This window comes from Mauremys mutica, chromosome 4, assembly GCF_020497125.1.
Source record: "Mauremys mutica isolate MM-2020 ecotype Southern chromosome 4, ASM2049712v1, whole genome shotgun sequence".
NCBI lineage: Eukaryota > Metazoa > Chordata > Testudines > Geoemydidae > Mauremys > Mauremys mutica.
This window is the reverse complement of record NC_059075.1, coordinates 12,962,391-12,981,804: the sequence shown is the minus strand read 5'-3', so window position 1 is coordinate 12,981,804 and position 19,414 is coordinate 12,962,391. Positions and strand designations below refer to the sequence as shown.

Sequence of the window (19,414 nt, the reverse complement as noted above, 5' to 3'; positions counted from 1 at the left end):
GCGGCCAGGATAGCCCCGCCTACCTGAAGGCGGAGCCCCCTGCGGCCTCTCGCCCGGTTGGGCGGGGTTTCCCCGGCGCTCCCCAATGGGGGCCCGCTTTGTCGCACACCCACCCTGATGGGCGTGGTCACCGCGCAAGCCCCGCCCCTTTAGTTGATGACGTCACGGGACCGCGCTCATTCGGGCGTGGCCAGCCTCGCCCCGACAGGCTCCCTTGGTTCCGCCCCCGGGTGGGCGTGGCCGCCTCGCTGCGATGGCGGCGCCGGGCTGGCTGCCGCCCGGCGCGCGGCCGGCGGTGCGCGTGGTGGACATGCACACGGGCGGGGAGCCGCTGCGCATCGTGCCGGGCGGGCTGGAGCCGGGCCCCGCGGGCCCCACGCTGCTGGCCCGGCGCCGCCACATGGGCGCGGAGCTGGACCACGTGCGGCGGCTGCTGGTGCAGGAGCCGCGCGGGCACCGCGGCATGTACGCGGCGGTGCTGGTGCCCAGCGAGCTGCCGGCCGCCCGGCTGGGCGCGCTCTTCCTGCACGGCCAGGGCTACAGCACCATGTGCGGCCACGCCGTGCTGGCGCTGGGCCGCTTCGCGCTGGACGCCGGCCTGGTGCCGGCGCCGAGCCGCCCCGAGACCGCGGTCACCATCCACTGCCCCTGCGGGCCCGTCACCGCCTTCGTGCCCTGGGACGGGCGGCGCAGCGGCAGCCGCGTCCGCTTCCACAGCGTGCCCGCCTTCGCCGCCGCCGCAGGTACCGGGGAGCCCGGCCGCTGCTGGGGGGAGACCCCTGGCGCCTGGGGGGCGGGGCGCCCCCTCTGTGTGACCCCCCCACCCCCGCCTGTGGGGCGCCCCTGAGAGCCTGGCCCCCTGTCTGTGAGCCCCCAATAATGGTGCGGGGCGCCCCTTGGCCGTGTGATCCCCGAGCCCCCCTCTGTGTGACCCCCCCCACCCCCGCCTGTGGGGCGCCCCTGAGAGCCTGGCCCCCTGTCTGTGAGCCCCCAATAATGGTGCGGGGCGCCCCTTGGCCGTGTGATCCCCGAGCCCCCTTCTGTGCGTCCCCTGGAGCCGTGGGGAAGGGTGCCCTGGTTCTCGCCCCCCCCCCCCGACTGTACGGCCCCCACGGGTGACAATGACGACTGTGTGCATGACTAACACCACTAAACCTGCTCTGGCTTTCCCCGCGTCTCGTGTGAGGTAGCGCCACACCTTGGTCAGTGAGGGATGTGGGGCCCACGTGCCCTCACCTGGTTCCTTTCCACACACTGCAGAGGGGTGCAGGAACAATTGGTATAGTGGGGGTGCTGAAAGCCATTGAACCCAATTGTAAACCCTGTATATGAGGGAAACCATTTCAAGCTGGGGGTGCTGCTGCACCCTCAGTTCCAGCACCTACGGAGGGGTGTTACGGGTGCTTTGGTTCTGATACAACCAGCTTCAAGCATGTGTGCTGGCCCCTTGACTTTGGAAGCAGGTGTCAGTGTCGAAGGGCGTGGCACAGCTCTGGCAGCCAACAGGCTTTCTGCACAAAGGATCGTAGTTTGTGCCCTGCATGTTGCTGCCCCTGAGACCATATTGGGCTGGCAGCCTCCAATTCTGCAAAACACAATGCATTCTTATTTGTGGGAATCAGATTGGGTAGTTTAAGACTGTATAAACATCAATAGTTTGAAGGAGGAAGCTTGTCTAAGATTGCAGCCTCTTGAACTGAGAATAGTTAAGAAGATACCACTTACTGAGTATCAGAGGGGAGCCATGTTAGTCTGGATCGGTAAAAGCAGCAAAGAGTCCTGTGGCACCTTATAGACTAACAGACGTATTGGAGCATGAGCTTTCGTGGGAGAATACCCACTTCGCATGCATCCGACGAAGTGGGTATTCTCCCACGAAAGCTCATGCTCCAATACGTCTGTTAGTCTATAAGGTGCCACAGGACTCTTTGCCGCTTACTGAGATCGCTCCAGAAAACAGAGGAATGATTTGTTTTTAACTTTGTACACTCCACTCATTAAGGGTGGGAAGGGGACAGGCAGGTGAATGTTTTGGTGGAGAGAGGGGTGTTTTAATGAAGTCTGTACTTACTTTTGACTCCACAGAAGAATAGACCTAACTATGGATCTGCCTGATGTTGAAATTGGTGACCAGGTCGAGAGGATGAAGAACTCTGCTTTGTAGGGCTCTCTGCAGATGGGCTACCTAATGTTTCTGAGAACCTTTATTAAGTAACAAAAGAGCAGAACTTCGGATAGATTAGAGACTTCACAATCCCTGTGATATTTTAGGATGATATGCTATCCCAAATTTGTGTCTTCGCTATTGCATAACCATATTCAGCTTCTGTAAGTACACTAGGAGTCACCCACACTCTTCAGTCTGATGGTCTCCTGCATTTTGCCTTTTCGTTTTGCTACTGCATTAATTCCTTTAGCTGTTCTGCTTTCTGCCCTCCAGCATCTTTTCCTTTCCTTTCCAAGACTCCTTGTACCCATTTTATAGCTGCATCTAATAATCTAGTCTACTCACTGTCATTTGTTTTTTTGGTTTGGGTATTTTAATTTTTCTAATGATTGAAACTCCTGACATGATTTCTAGCATTGTGTTCCTTGACTTTCCTGTAGAGTTCTGTGCCACTCTTGCTTTAGCACTTAGCTTTACATCTCACTTCAAAGTAAATCTGACACTGTAATTACGTTGACTTACCCTACTGTGTTTATTAGAATCCTGCTGAATTGATAGAATCTGATTGCACTGTTTTGCACTAATAAGCATGAGATAAATGGTCTAAAAAAAAATCTAATACTTCTAGTTTGGAAAGTACAGTCTGTATAGTTGGACAAATTCAGCTCAGCAAGGACAAGGACAAATTGTTCCCTGATTTAGAACCCAGTCTGACCCGTGGATTTTAACAGGAGAGTTTTTCCATTGACTTTAATGGAAGTTAGATCAGGCTCTTATAAGACTTAGCACTTACCTCTCTTTATCCTTTGATGTCAAAGTGCTACAAAAAATTATCCTTGTTACTCTGCTAACAGTTGCATTAAAATCAGCACCATTGCACTGGGGTGTGAATTAGGACAGAATGTTTTCCCATGTTGGGGGGCCAAGGGGAGGTGCGGGGAGATAATGTTACCTATATATGCTCATGCACATTCTGCTTGCTTTCCCTCCCTCTCCTGTTCTGTTTAGATGTGACAGTTGATGTTCCTGGCCATGGGAAGGTGGTGGTCGATATTGGATATGGTGGTGCTTTCTATGCCTTTCTCAGTGCTGAGAGGTTGGGATTAGATGTTTGTTCTTCAAAGACTCAGGATCTTGTAGATGCAGCAAGTGCAGTAACAGAAGCAGTAAAGAGACAGGTACAGCAGGATGCCAACATACCCCAAATACTTTTCTAACAAAGCAATAGTAATGCAGGGTTTTTCTTACAGAGGAGACACTTCATGACATTGTTTTACATTCCAGGTATAGCATTCCAGCAAAGAGTAAATATCATAATAGACTTTCTCAGGTGTTTGTGGGTGTGACGATTCTTGCCCTGTTTCTGTAGTTTTACAGTTTAGTTAGGGCTTGTACACACTTGCACTTATTTCAGTATAATTTAAGTCGCCCGGGGGTACGGAAAAGCTGCCGACACAGCTACCGCTCCTGGGGAAGGTGGAGTAATTATGCCAACAGGAGGAGCTGTCTCCTGCTGGCATAGAGTGTCTTCACTAGCAGCTACAGTGGCACAGCTGTATCAGTACAGCTGCCCCACTGTAGCCATTCTAGTGTAGACCAGCCCTAATCCAAATTCAGAGCCACGGCTGAGGAGACTGGGGTTGCTGTTGCCAGTCTACTATACTATCCTGCTTTCTGCATGATTGATCTTACTAAAAAGTGTATTAGCATATTTTTAGTTTTGAATTTTGTATTTACGTATTCTTAATGACTTCAGGAGCGCCCGTATCTAGCACCAGAATGTCTACTGTAGGCTGCTTAAATGTCTGTCGTGTTTATGCGTGTCCCACCTCTCACTCACCGCACACATGCCTGTACAGCCCCAGGCAACAACAGCACACTGATGGTTTGTAGTCAAGCAAATATCAGACCTGAAAAATGCATCTTGAACAGAGTTTAGGGAATCAGTGAAGTCGAGTCTTGAAGAAATAGCTGAGGGTTTGAGTTGCACACAGGAAATTCCACAGTTCCACAATGTCTGTAGTCTTAAGTGAACACAGGATAAAGAAGTTGCTGTCCTCACTAATGAGCATCAGTTTGTTACCTGTGGGGTAGAAGTAAATGTGCCCAAGAGTAGTTAGGCTGGTACATTTATACTTGTGTGTGCCCAGCTTTGTCATCTTGTAAAAATCGTACTGCAATTTAGTTGAAAATATTTGATTGTTGTATATGTCTGTATATCCATTCTGTGTGTTGTTCCTAGTTTAAACTTCATCACCCTGACAACGAAGAACTTGCTTTCCTCTATGGTACTATATTAACAGATGGAAAAGACGCATTTTGTGATGAACCAACAACCAACATCTGTGTGTTTGCAGATGCACAGGTATGAAAACATGCTACTTTAAGGGAGACAAGATATGTAATGCCTGGTCTGTGTATCTATTAAGAATGAGTTAAATTGAGCGGCTGCTTCTCTCGCTATGCTGCAAAGGCATTGTCTTTGAAGTGTCGTCTGTTCCTTAACCATAAACTATTTCAGTATAGAATGAAAGCAGGTAAATACTTCTGCAAACATGAGAGAGGTTTTCACTAAGGATTAAACATGAGTTTAGTAGGAAGGACTCTCCCAACTGTCACATGGGAATGATCCAGAGCAGTGCTTCTCAAAGTCGGGTCGCCGCTTGTTCAGGGAAAGCCCCTGGCAGGCCAGGCTGGTATGTTTTACCTGCCGCGTCCACAGGTTCGCCCGATCACAGCTCCCACTGGCTGCCGTTCGCTGCTCCAGGCCAATGGGGGCTGCAGGAAGCAGCATGGGCCGAGGGATGCGCTGAACAAGCTGCGGGCCGACTTTGAGAAGCACTGATGAGAGAATTTAGTTCTAGATTCTGTTAGTGATTATCTGCAAGTGTTACAGACCTGAAAGTAACATGAAGTTTTAATACTTGAGTAGTAATTATGAATATTGTCAAACTAGGATCCCTCGCTCCTAGTATTTTGCCAAACAGAATCAGTCTAAAAGTGCCAGAACCCACTTCATTTCTTTTGTTCTTCTCTCACCCTGTCTATTTGCAGAACCCCAGAGCTAGGAAATGTCTGTAATGATATGGACTGTAGTATTGGGAGGGAGTGTCTCCTTTTATAGTAAAAGATGAAAAATAAGCTAATAAACCTTTTATTTTTTAAATTAGGTCGACAGAAGTCCTACAGGCTCAGGAGTAACTGCGCGCATTGCCTTACAATACCATAAGGGTCTCATCCAGCTGAACCAGACCAGAAGCTTTAGAAGCAGCACAACTGGTTCCTTGTTCACTGGAAAAGCCGTGAAGGCAAGCAGCAAACCTCTTCTTTTCTGTGTATTTTTAAGGTGTTTTTTGTGAATTTTGTGCTCATGCCAGTGAGGAACTAACAGCACAGGCTTAAACCAGGCATAGTGCAACTATCTACAAACAGTTCTGCCACTGTAGTCACTTGATCTGTAGCATCCCTATCGGTTCAGTCCTGGGCCTGTTTTGAGCAGAGATTGCAAGTCTTGACAAACTTTGTGTAGAAGAGCAGTGTGTTCTGGATAAATGGGGACGAAGATTCACTTGACGCAGTAATCTTTCCATTGTGATCATAGGCTGTACAGAAAGGAATAAACAGTATGGTGATTAAATTCACGGATGATAGATAATTGGAAGGAGCTGAGGATGGATGAATAATTCAGAGACCTAAAATAATTAGGAACATTGGTAGAAAATAATACAGATGGGGGGTGGGAAATAATCCAAAACAGACATGAAGTGTGACAAACCAAAGAAGTGGTACTGCTGAAAGAGACTTGGGGGGTCGCAGCCAACACCAGATCAGAGATGAGCTTGAAGTGAAAATCAGGGAAAAAAAAGAAGCGTGCAGTTTTGCGCAGTATATACAGAGGCTTCTCATCAGAGCAGGGCAATATTTGTAGGGTTTGAATATAGTTACAGCTGAAAGATTTCCAGATTGGAAGGAGTTGAGTGAAGAGCACCAGCAATGTGGGCTGGTGGGACTGATTTACAAAGAAGTCTGGATTCAGTTGAGTGACAATTCAGGAGAGACGTAAGAGGCTGCATACATTGGAAGAAGGCAAATGGGATGAACTTGGGATGGGAAAGCTCGTGAATATCAGAAACATTCTGGGAAACTAGGAAAAGGAAGGAGCCATATGTCTGGAGCAGACCTGCCAAAGGTAACTGCTGTTCCATTTAAAGTGCAAAACTATTGATTAAAAAAAACCAATAAGCCAGTGGTCCCCAACCTTTTTGTGGCCAGTAGCACATTTGTGTTTCCAGAAAAGTGTGGTGGGCACCAACAATTTTTCAAGGCTTATTTTGTATTTGTACATTAAATAATACAAAAAACATCATATTTAATATACATAATATATGAATCCATAAGATAAAAAAGGTAATTTTACATGTAAAAGGTATTAATTAAATTATTCGGCAATTACTCTTTCACCTTACCATGTGAATTTGCTCTTTTTTATCTACCTGTAAGAAAAATTAAGAAGTCTTTACAAAATAAATATCATAAACAGTGTTCATCTTATTTATTTTAAAAAAGTTACATTGTTGAACTGCTGGTCCAAATATATTTATTATTCTTATTTTAACATGGAATGAAGCCTGCAGCCCCGGAGTTCTCTGTCCCTGGCAGGTGCAGGGGTGCGGTTTCTCTCCGGCTTAAGCCAAAAACACTAGCGCCCGCAGCCTGCAGCCCGAGAGAAGCTGCAGCCCTGCGCCTGCCAGGGACAGAGAACACCCGCAGTCTGCAGCCCTGGAGTTCTCTGTCCCCGGCAGGTGCGGGGCCGTGGCTTCTCTCCCCTGCTGGGCACTAGGCGGGCGCACATAAATGCCCCGGCGGGCGCTATGGCGCCCGCGGGCACTGCATTGGGAACCACTGCAATAAGTAAACCCCACGGTCTTAGGCCATGTCTACACTACCACCTATGTCGGTAAAACTTATGTCATTCAAGGGGCTGAAAAAAACACATGCCTGAGCGACATAAGTTTTGCCAGCATAAGTGGTGCTGTGCACAGGGGGAGGGATAGCTCAGTGGTTTGCGCATTGGCCTGCTAGACTCAGGGTGTTGAGTTCAATCCTTGAGGGGGCCACTTAGGGATCTGGGGCAAAATTGATACTTGTCTTGCTAGTGAAGGCAGGGGGCTGGACTCGATGACCTTTCAGGGTCCCTTCCAGTTCTATGAGATAGGTATATCTCCATATATACATGTTGGCAGGAGAGCTTCTCCTACCGCTGCTCATTGGGATGGTTTAATTATGTCAATGGGAGTGCTCTCTCCATCGTCATAGAGCAGTTACACAAGAGATCTTACAGCGACACAGCTGTAAGGTCTCTGGTGTAGACACAGCCTTAAACTGTGATTTCTGTTCCTGCGGCAATAGTGGAGCCTTTCCTTCACTTGCCTTGACTTCCTGGAGCTCCCAGCAGAAGTCATCATAGGCTACTAGTTCAAGTATTTTATATAGCTGCTATACCCTTCTTGCCTGGTAGCTCATGGCTCAGTCCAAGCTAGGTTGGCCTGTGCCAGATAGAAGCCATTATCATGGTGTGGCTCGGTAAGGCCTGGCCTACGCTTAAAAGAGAGATTGACATAGCTAGTCAGTCAGAGGTGTGAAAAAACACACTCCTGACTGATGTAGCTCTGCTGACCTCTGACCCAGTGTAGGTGGGTTATGTCTGCGAGTGACTCTAAGTAAACAAAAGCCCTGTGACTGTAACTGCAGTTGGTCAGAGCTGAGGGACATCCACAGAAGCAATGCCATTGGTGACACAATTTTATTGTACTTAGCTACCTACAGTAACTCCTTGCTTAACATTGTAGTTATGTTCCTGAAAAATGCAACTTTAAGCAAAACGATGTTTAGCGAATCCAATTTCCCCATCCCCATTATTTACATCAATTCTTAAGTCTTTTGGTGACATTTTTTTTGCCAAAAGACTCGTGTGTGTGTGTGTGTGTATACACACAGAGTATAACAAACAATTTAATACTGTACACAGCAATGATGTTTGTGAAGCTTGGTTGAGCTGGTGGAGGAAGAGGGTGGGATATTTCCCAGGGAATGCCTTACTGCTAAATGATGAACTAGCAATCAGCTGAGCCCTCAAGGGTCAACCCATTCCTGTTAATGTAGCCTCACACTCTACAAGGCAGCACGAATGGAGGGAGGAGACACAGCATGGCAGAGAGAGAGACGCACACTGTGCGTTGCCCCTTTTAAGTACGTGGACCCCACTCTAAGTACACTGCCTTTTTAAGTAGATCAGCAAGTTGAGACAGCAGCTGCTGCCAGCAAGCTCCCTTGACCTGAGCCCTGTCGTGTCCCATCCTCCCCTTCCCCCCGTTCTGTGGAAATGGGGTTCAGGAGCGGGGGGAGGGGGGCACCCTAACATTAGCACCCTTCTTCCCCCTCTCTCCCCCACACAGCAAGCAGGAGGCTCCCTGGAGCAGCTCCAAGGCAGGAGCAGCATACGGCAGTGTGGGGACGGACAGCTGAACTGCCCGGCAATTGCTAGCCTGCTGGGTGGCTGTGCACAGGGAACTTAGGGGAGCTGTTGCGGGGGCTGCCGGTGCACCCTGGTTCCAAGCCCCCACCAGCTAGCTCCAACGGGCTGCTCTTCCTGCAAGCAGTGGACAAAGCAGGCAGCTGCCAAACAACATTATAAGGGAGCGTTGCACTTTAAACAAGTATGTTCTCTAATTGATCACCAACAAAACAACGTTAACCGGGACGACGTTAAGTGAGGAGCTACTGTACTATGTAGTAATACTCTTGTAAACAGGGAAGAACCCCTTAAATGCCAATTCAGTTTAAAATCTAAACCTTTTCTCTTCTCAGGAAGCAAAGTGTGGTGACTATAACGCTGTTGTAGTAGAAGTTTCAGGAGAAGCCTTTTATACTGGAACAGCAACCTTTGTTGTTGAAGAGGAGGACCCACTGAAATACGGATTTTCTCTAAAGTGACCTTTGCCATCATTCAATTGCCAGCTTTTAAATAGTAACCAATATTTGTAATCTGTAGGGGGGAAATATAAATACACCATACTTACTTAGCTCATATTTTCCTAATAGACTGCTGTATCTATGCATGGTTAAAAACAAATTCATTTAAATATCAGAGAGCAGAGCTAAAAAGAACTTTCCTGGTATCATGATTACTTGTATTACAAATAAAGATCACAGGCCACATTATTCTGTAGTGATTAGCATGTATTATACAAGTCTGGGTCTGTTTGAAACTGCATTTACAATTATATTTCAAATGCTTGATAGTAAACAAAGCTTAGCTTGAAGGGGCAATTTCATATGTAAGTGCCTCTTGTAAAGACATTTTGTACTTTAAACTCTGCTTCAGTGCAAGAACTCTATTAAAATGCGGTATTCTGACCTCACATTTTTCTTGTTTTAATTCTAGTAACATGGCCTCAGTCATTGTTTTGGTTCATCTGCCCTGACTTGGTCATTTCACTTTAACTACCATAACCTGTCTGGTCACGCTGCTTCCTAGCTCAGATCTCTTAACTTCAGCTCTGGTATTTTTTATCTTCCCTGCTCTACAAACATTACTCATCAGCGGGTCCTTCCACTGACATCCTGTCTCAGGTCACTTCGTATTCAGGTTCCTTGTCATGATCAACAAGGGGCTATCATGCCTCTGCTTGCTCCTTTCCGCATTCTTGACATTGTGCCTTTTGATATGCTGCCCTCTGCACCTGGAGTAGGCTGGGTCATACTTTGCAAATACTTTTGTCCTTCCAACCCTTTAGCCTTCATTTCTTCAAATATAATCCCTCCTACTTCTCAATAATCCCCTATGCTATCTCCAGATAGGTAGTCCAGTGTCCTCTTTGTTTCAGATAACAAATTAGTTGGGGCAGAGAATGTGTCTATATGGGCTAAATCCTAATCCCAAAGAAGTCAACAGTAAAAATCGGACTTTAGTAGCACCAAGATTGGGCCTTGTGTTTGTAAAGTGCTGTGTATGTTTGTAGCACTACATAAATCAATATGCCATTCATTGTTGTGGTTGGACGTAATGTGCTAAATAGTAAATAATGCCTTTCACTTGCATAGCTAGACAGTTCATAGTCTACTGCAAGCTAAATCTAAATTGTGAGCCTGGATTCTGCAGACTGGAAAAAATGTTGGCAGCTTGACTTAAAAATGCTCGTAAATATGATGAATTGGTACAATCAGTACCCTAGTGCCAATTGAACTCATTTTATACTGGCCCATAAATTCAGTTTTTATATTGACAATGCATATCTGCACTGTAGCAGTTGGCCGGGGAAGCTGGTGGCTTTTGCAGCTAGTTGAGACACGAAACAGTTTGGTACCTAGGAAGGTAGTTTGGAGTCCTGGAATAAGGACTTTAACTAGAAGTTTCTGTTGAAACTGTTACCTATGAAACAATTAAACTGATGCTGAAATCTATAAGTGATTATAAGAGGTGTAACACCCACTGAGATAACTGAGGTGGTTGACCCTCTGAGTTTTTCTTTCAGGATGCCTGCAGATTCAGGAAAGCAACACAAACATCATTTTGCTCTGACATGTTTTCAGTGTTGTCTTCAAAGCTGCAAGGACTGGATATGTTTCTCATCCATTTCATCTTGCCTTTTAAAACCACAAAAGTGTTATGAAACTCAGTTTTCATAAGACCAAAGTCTAAGTCATTCAATGTATGCAGGATTGTTTAAGTTAGCATCTTTGGGGGGGATTATATATTTTAATTGCTGCTATGCAATATATGTGGGGGGGTGTATATATACATACAATGAAAAAATACTAAGAGCATGAGGCTTTGTCTGTGGGAAATCAATTCAATATAACATACGGTGGTGAATTTAAACTTCTATTGTTATGAGTATCACCCCCGTGTGGATGCTCTTATTCTGGTTTAAGAGGGACCTTTTTTGTGGTTTAGCTTATTGCTTAGGAAGGAGTTTAAGCTATACTCTACTCCAGAATCAGCATCCACCCAAATTATACTGGTGTAACAAAATGTCCTCATGTCAACAAGCCCTTAGTAACAAATGAGATTACCCCAGCGTTGAGGGAACTACAATCATTAGCATGTCAGCAAATTCAGGGAAAGAGGATCTGCGATGGTCTCCATTGTGCCCAGCTGCAGCCTTGTTTCCATTATGCCTTTACTGACAAAGTAAGATCTTAGGTCCTAGAATTAGCCCAAGGGGCAGCGTATGCAGTAACACACTTGTTTCTAACCCTCTGCTGTGATCTCATGTACTCAGATCTTAAGGGTCCTCAAACGGCTTTAGTTCATGCTACTTAATGTCTGAAATGTACATTGATTTTTAGAGGTGCAGGGCAAGGATGCATCTTCAGTTAAGTACATTGACACCTATAAGAAATTTACCAGTTAATAATGGCTTGGTATGGGACTGTCAAGGCTCATTCCCCGCTGTGTCACTTCGAGTGCAGAAGGTGGGGCCCATAAGACTTCTAAAAATTAATACTGGCCACTCCAGGCTGGTATTAAACTCCCAAGATTACAGCTTTTCTTTTACCTTGGATGGGTAGATGCTGCCACCACCCAAGTGCAACACCCCTCCCCTTTCTCCCCCCTTTTCAGAACCTTTGGAATTCCTCCCTGTGGGGTACCCTCAAGCCCTTTCATATACACATCCCTCGGGGAAGAGCTCAGAAAGAAAACACAGGAAATCAGCTGTCGCCACCAGCTAATTAAACATGTGCACAAATCTCTTAGGACACAAAAAAACCAATCCTATTCTTCATGTAAAATTTATTAAAAACAAAAAGAAAGAAAATACATCTGGAACTTAGGCTTTTTGCTAGGTCTTAAAAGAAACAATTACAAAAATTAAGCATCCAGCTAGCTCTCTTGAGGTTCAGCTTAAAGGTTACAAGCAAAACAAAAGGATTTGGGGGTTAGCACAGAGGAGTCCACAAGCCAATAAGCAATAAAAGGAATAACCCTAATCGCATCTCCATAGATATTCCTGATCTTGCGTATCTGGGGTTCGTGAGTAGTTCTAGGTATGATTTGATGATTTTTCATACGAGGTTTAAAGCTTTTACAGAATAGTTTCAGCCCTGACCCTGCTTTGTCCCCCTCTCCAGAGAACAACCGACAGACAAAGGGAAGTTTTTTCCCAATTTTAAAAAGTTCTGGCCCTCCTATTAGCTCTTTTGGTCAGGTGCCCATTCCCTTCTTTTTACCTATGGGCTGTTTTTAACCCTTTACAGGTAAAGCAAGTAGAGAGCAGCTACTAACAGGGATTTTATAGCTAGGTGGCTGACTGGGTGTCCACAAAAGGGAGCTCTCTTCTCTCCCCCCCCACCCCACCATTTATCACAGGGACCAACTAGGGATAGCTGATAGGTATTTCTAAAATAAATGCTTTATTTACCTCTCCTTTTTGTCCCATTTTCTCAAATTATGAAATTTGTGAGGCAGGAATTGTCTCAATACAGACTTGCTCAAATGCCCGTTGAAGTCAATAGTTTTTTCCCCCATTAACGTCAAAGGTCATTGGACAAAGCGCTATGTGTTTGGACCATGTTTAGCAACTGCAATGCGCGATCATATTGTATGTAGTGAGAATCTATCCCTCTTCCCCAGGTTTTCACCTGTTGCTTGTCTTAGGTGCAAACATGCACATGCTTTAAGCATGAGTAGTTGGGACAAAAGTGTTTTGCAGAATTGGAGTCTGGGATTGTAAACTTGTCAAGTCAGGGTCTATGTGAGAGAGTGTCTGGCACACCAGGTGGATACTACCACCCTACAAATAGGTGCCCAGGTTGTAAAAATAGATTAAGATCTACCAAGTAAACCATTAAGATTTCCCTGAATTGTAGTAGGGCTTTTTTCAATATAATATGTAGTACTTTATAATTTGAGTATAACAAGACCATTTTGGTGTAATTAATTGCCTGGTGCTGTTAGATCATTACACACACACAAAAAATCCTGGAAAATTCTCTTATTAAAAACTTCTAAAGGCCAGGACAATGCTCTCTTCAAATCTCTAATGTACCAGTTGGCAGCTAATGATACTGGAGAGCTTCAAAAAGAAAAGGTAAAATTAGAGTAATGATGGGACAAAAAAGCACAGCTCTAATCTGCCAGTGCCATAATACATTTTAAAACCATAATTCTCATAATGAAAGAACAAAAATGGTTGATAGGTTGACAGTTTGTGTTCTTTGAACTTATTTTGCTAAGGCAGGATGCCTGGGTTCTTATGCTCCTACCTTTGCTACTCGTTTTCTTTATGACTTTTGGGCAAGTCACTTATGGCCTTGTTGAGATGTGCTGAGCAGCCCCAGCTCCTGTTAAAGCCACATGGAGCTGCAGGTGTTCAGCACCTTTGAAAGAGAGGTAATTTGTTCCTCAGTTTCTCACCTTGTAGAAAGGAGGGTAAAAGGAGGGGAACCCCTGAAGGGACTTAGGCATTGCAATGCTGAGCATCACAGTGTCTAATTTAGTTGTGTAGAAAATTAGGAACAACACTGTGATCCTCAAAGTCGAGTTAGGCAACCAGGCTCTAGACAGTGGATGGGGAGAGAGCAAAGCTTTAGAATGTGATCCACAAAAGCCATTGTGCTAGGCAGAGAGCTGCCTAATCTAGCCAACAGGAGATGCTGATCAGAGGGGGCATTGTGCTAAGCCCCACCACGCTCTATCAGTGTCTAAGTCTGGGCTGCCTGGAGGCGTCTAGCTCTGCTTAGCGATCCAGGAATGGGCACCTGCAATCGGGGAGCTTAAATGCCTAATACTCATTGGGCCAGGGAGCGAGAACCCATGTCAGGGCCCCCATGTGAGAGATCCTGAGTCCAGTCCCTGTTACAAGCACTGTTGTTATTTATCCACAGTTGAACAGCGTCAATGGGAGAGACTAAAGCAGCCCTCTCCTCCCCCCATCAGAATAGCTGCAATGAACCAGGCTATTTTAGCATCAGAGTAGATACAATTGGTGGCATGCTATGATGTATGGTTTGCTGGGACAGGTCCTCAGCTGATTTCAGTTGAGGCCACTGGAGCTATGACAATTTAGACCAAGTGAGCATGTGCTCCTCTCGCTAGGTACCGATGTGGCCCCATACATTGCAGCAGAGGGCCCATCTTTTGCTAGGCTTGTAGGGCCAAATCCTGCAGTCCATACTCCAGTAAATCAGGACAAAGAGGCAGCAAATGAGGAAAAACATCACAATCGTACCATTTCTCAGCCAGGGAAATTTTTGGGTGCTGGCTGGAAAAATATAGAGTTAAATTAAAACTCCACTTACATTTTTAAAAATGTGGAATATATATCGAATAGTATCTAATATCTCCATTTGAGCTCAATATCTCCATTCATTTCAATGACGAATGAGTATCTTATTGTTTGCTGTAGTATTGCAGCCATATTGATCCTAGGAGATGAGACACGGTGGCTGAGGTAATATTGTTTATTGGACCAACTTCTGTTGGCGAGAGAGGTGCTCCTAGCAGGCAAAGGCAGCTTCCATGGACCACGCTAGGCAACATCCATAGTTTGAAAGGAGTTTAGGCATTGAGGTATTTCTTAATGTTTGTCAATCTGAATTTAGCTCCAGGGCATATTTATCCACCCAGAGGATGCACAATAGAACAACGCTGGAATTGTCCTTTAAAACACTTAATGATTTGAGCCAATTTGATTTCTGCCTTTCCTACCCCCTAAGCCTGTGGCTGCATCGACACGTACTTGCAGTAAGTTAGCCTGAGTACAAACAGCAGCGTAGCCAGGGTAGCACATGGGTAGCAGCAGCAGAGGGCGTGGATGAGCTATGCCCAAAACAAACCAGATGGAAACCGGTGGGTATGTAGTGGCCCAGTGCCTCTGCTCTGCCAGGTTTGTATAATTTTTGGTGGTGCCAAGAATGGGCCCATGTCCCATCCACACTCCTCCATACACCTGCCTAAGGCTCTGGGAGGGAGTTGGGGTGCAGAAGGAGGTGCGGAAGATGGGCTCTGGGAGGGGGGGTTGGGGGTCTAGGCTGGGACAGGGGGTTGCGGTGCAGGAGGAGGTGTGGGGGACGGGCTCTCGGAGGGAGTTTGGGTGCAGGGTCTGGGCTGGGGCAGGGTTGCAGAAGAGGGGTGCAGTGCTTACCTTGGGTGGCTCCTGAAAGTGACCCGCACCCACCTCTGGCAGCAGCTCCTAGATGGGGGTCTGGAGGGGGTCTCCCCGCACCGCCCCCTTCAGGCACCGCCCCTGCAGTTCCCATTGACCGCAGTTGGCAATGCGCAGAGACACCTCCCCCAGGGGCCACAGGGACGTGCTGGCCACCTCTGGAAGTGGAGCGAGTGGGCAGGAAGTCTGTGGGGAGAGGGGGGGCTAGTCCCAGCAGCCTGCAGTGTGGGGGTGGGGGGATGCAGGGGAGTGGGTGCAGAGGGGATCCAAGCAGTACCCAGTCTGTGTGTTGGGGCAGGGGTTTTGAAATGCATGTCAGGGGGTGCTGGGACCCTCACATACACACAATATGCTTGGGGGGGACTAGGAGGGGCTGTTGGGGGCGGGAGCAGTCATCTCAGTTCCTATTAGAATCATAGACGATCCGGGCTGGAAGAGACCTCAGCGGGTCATTTAGTCCAATCCCCTGTTCAAAACAGGACCAACACCAACTAAATCATCCCAGCCAGGGCTTTGTCAAGCCTGACCTTAAAAACCGCTAAGGAAGGAGATTCCACCACCTCCCCAGGTAACCCATTCCAGTGCTTCACCACCCTCCTAGTGAAATAGTGTTTCCCCCACTGCAACTTGAGACCATTGCTCCTTGTTCTGTCATCTGGCACCACTGAGAACAGCTGAGCTTCATCTTCTTTGGAACCCCCCTTCAGGTAGTTGAAGGCTGCTATCAAATCCCGCCTCATTCTTCTCTTCTGCGGACTAAATAACCCCAGTTCCCTCAGCCTCTCCTCTTAAGCCATGTGCCCCAGCCCCCTTATCATTTTCATTGCCCTCCGCTGGACTCTCTCTAATTTGTCCACATCCTTTCTGTAGTGGGGGGCCCAAAACTGGATGCAATACTCCAGGTGTGGCCTCATCAGTGCTGAATAGAGGGGAATAATCACTTCCCGTGATCTGCTGGCAATGCACCTACTAATGCAGCCCAATATGCCATTAGCTTTCTTGGCAACAAGGGCACACTGCTGACTCATATGGCTTCTTGTCCACTGTAATCCCCAGGTCCTTTTCTGCAGAAAAGACAAAAATGCAGCTGATAAGGATAAAATTCGAACCCCTGCCTATAGAGCAGAATGGATTAGCAGTCCAGCACCTTGGCCACTTGGCCAGCTCCCTGAGGAAAGAGAGGGGGAGCTCCTCCAGCACTAGAGCTGTGGTGACAGAGAGAGGGCGCTCCTCCAGCCCCGGGGCTGCGGTGACAGAGAGCGGGAGCTCCTCCAGCCCCGGGGCGGCGGTGGCAGAGAGCGGGAGCTCCTCCAGCCCCGGGGCTGCGGTGACAGAGAGCGGGAGCTCCTCCAGCCCCGGGGCTGCGGTGGCAGAGAGAGGGAGCTCCTGCTGGAGCCAGGGGAGGGGAGAGGGAGGGAAAAGCAAGCTCCTGCCCAAGAGCAGGGGAGCACAGAATGTGCCCCTCCTCAAGGGGGTCAAAGTAAAATTTCTGCACATGACCCTGCTGTTGGATATGTATATGTGTCAATCTGTTGCGGGGTGTCTGTGTTGGGGATGTGCGTCAGTCTGTTGAGAAATGTCTGTCGGGATATCAGTTGGGTATGTCAGTCTGTTGAGGTGTTTCTGTGTGGGAGGGTGTCTGTTGGATATGTGTGTCAGTCTGTTGAGGGAGGTGTCTGTTGGGGATATGCGTCAGTCGTTGGGCTTGTCTGTGTTGGTATATGTGTGTGTGTCAGGGGCTGCCTGTAGCGGCTAGGTGTCAGGCTGTCAGGGGGTGGCTCTAGCAGGGGCGGCAAGTTATATGGGCCTATGGTGCCCGGGCTCCAGCAGCATTCAGAGCCTGTGGACCCAGCTCCACCAATGTTTGGGGCCGGATCGCTCCCTCGGCCCCTTCCTGCTGCCCCCGCACACCTCCCCCGGGCCCCGGAGCAGCCCTGCCTCAGCTCTGTGCTGTGCTCCGCTCTGCCAGCTCCCAGCATCAACTGCCACCGCAGGGTCATAGTGCACCCCATCCACACTAGTGCCAGGGCAGGCTGACCCTGCCCTTCTGCTTCAGATCCTTCCCTTTTCCGGCAGGACCCTCCACCAGCACAAGGGGGCGCCCCGCCCGCAGTCACAGCTCCTGCCCCACCCTGGGCAAGGGGCAGCCCCATGCCCCTCCACCAGTGAGGCTACAGTGAGGGGCAGCAGTAGGGGAGAAGGGGCACACGTGATGGCAGCCTACTTACCACAGAGGAGGTAAGGGCGCTTCCTGGACCTGAGAGGGTGGTCCTAGGAGCACGTGCAGTGACAGTGGTGCAAGGTGAGTGTGCTGCCGGGGAGGGGGGGGGCTTTCCCCCATAGCTCGCTGCTGCTGGCGGGGAGAGTCCTCTTCTCTGGCCCCAGCCCCAGGGCAGCCTTCCTGCACCCCAAACTCCTCATCCCCAGCCCTGCCCCACCCCAGAGCCTGCACCCCGCCCAGGAGAGCCCTCAGCCCCCTGCACCTCAACCCTCTGCCCCAGCCCTGAGCCCCTCCCACACCTCAAAACCCTCAGCCTTAGCCCAAGCCCTCATCCCGCCACACCCTAACCCCCTGTCCCAGCCCTGGGGCCCCTCCTGCATTGTGAACCCTTCACCACTGGCCCCACCCCCCAACCCTCTTCCTGAGCCCCTCCCACACCACAAACCTCTCATCACCAGCCCCACCCAAGCCCTCACATTTTTACATTATTTTAAAAAATAATATCGGCTTACAAGGCAGAGGGGAGGGCAGGACTTGGACCTGTTCTGGGCACCACCAAAAATTATATAAACCTGCCACAGTCTGTCAGGGGGTGTCCCTTGGGTCTATGTGTCAGTCTGTCAGGGGGGTGTCTGTAGGGGGCTATGTGTCAGTCTGTCGGGGGGTGTCCCTTGGGTCTATGTGTCAGTCTGTTCGGGGGTGTCTCTAGGAGCTATGTGTCAGTCTGTTTGGAGGGGTGGCAGTCTGTTGGGGGTGTCTGTGTTGGGGGGGGTGACTGTAGGGGATATGTGTCAGTCTGTCAGGGGGTGTCTCTAGGGGATATGTGTCAGTCTGGCGGGGGTGTCAGTCTGGCGGGGGTGTCTGTTTCGGGGGGTGTCTGTAGGGGATATGTGTCAGTCTGTCAGGGGGTGTCTCTAGGGGATATGTGTGAGTCTCTTGGGGGGGTGTCTGTAGGGAATATGTGTCAGTCTGCCGGGGGGTGTCTCTAGGGGCTATGTGTCAGTCTGTTTGGGGGGGGTGTCCGTCTATTGGGGGTGTCTGTGTTGGGGGGGTGACTGTAGGGGCTATGTGTCAGTCTGTCAGGGGGTGTCTCTAGGGGATATGTGTCAGTCTGTTTGGGGGGGTGTTAGTCTGTTGGGGGTGTCTGTTTTGGGGGGGTGTCTGTAGGGGATATGTGTCAGTCTGTCAGGGGGTGTCTCTAGGGGATATGTGTGAGTCTCTTGGGGGGGTGTCTGTAGGGAATATGTGTCAGTCTGTCGGGGGGTGTCTCTAGGGGCTATGTGTCAGTCTGTTTGGGGGGGTGTCAGTCTGTTGGGGGTGTCTGTGTTGGGGGGTGACTGTAGGGGATATGTGTCAGTCTGTCAGGGGGTGTCTCTAGGGGCTATGTGCCAGTCTGTTGGGGGGGTGTCAGTCTGTTGGGGGTGTCTGTGTTGGGGGGTGACTGTAGGGGATATGTGTCAGTCTGTCAGGGGGTGTCTCTAGGGGCTATGTCTCAGTCTGTTTGGGATGCGTGTCAGTCTGTTGGGGGGTGTCCGTCGGAGGGTCTGTGTGCGTCGAGGGTGCGCATGGCCCCAGCCTTGCCGGCGACCAGGGGGTCTCGGCATCGCGGGGGGTCGCCGCTGACTGTCGCCGGGCCCCGTGTGCGCAAACGGCCAGGCCGAACTCGGTTCCCTGGGCAACGGGCTGGAGACGTCAGCGGCTCCCGGAGCCCCCGAAGCCCGCACGCAGCAGGGGGCGCGGGCGCGCGGCAGGCAGATCCCAGAGCCCGCCAGGCCGGGCTGGGAGCAGCAGCCCCAGCCGCGGCTCCGCGTCCCCGCTGCAGCCGGGACCCCAACCCCTGGGCCGGCCTCGGGCCGA

The 19,414-nt window shown here is 49.1% G+C and overlaps 1 protein-coding gene across 1 annotated transcript; it reads left to right on the top strand.

Annotated features, from left to right (window-relative positions):
* Positions 1 to 246: 246 nt before the first annotated feature.
* Positions 247 to 9,588, top strand: L3HYPDH (trans-L-3-hydroxyproline dehydratase). The gene is made up of 5 exons (XM_045014689.1): positions 247 to 743; positions 3,176 to 3,345; positions 4,410 to 4,532; positions 5,338 to 5,475; positions 9,035 to 9,588. Exons 1-5 carry the CDS (start codon positions 254 to 256, stop codon positions 9,158 to 9,160), a joined length of 1,047 nt encoding a protein of 348 aa, XP_044870624.1. The 5' UTR covers positions 247 to 253; the 3' UTR covers positions 9,161 to 9,588.
* Positions 9,589 to 19,414: the final 9,826 nt, after the last annotated feature.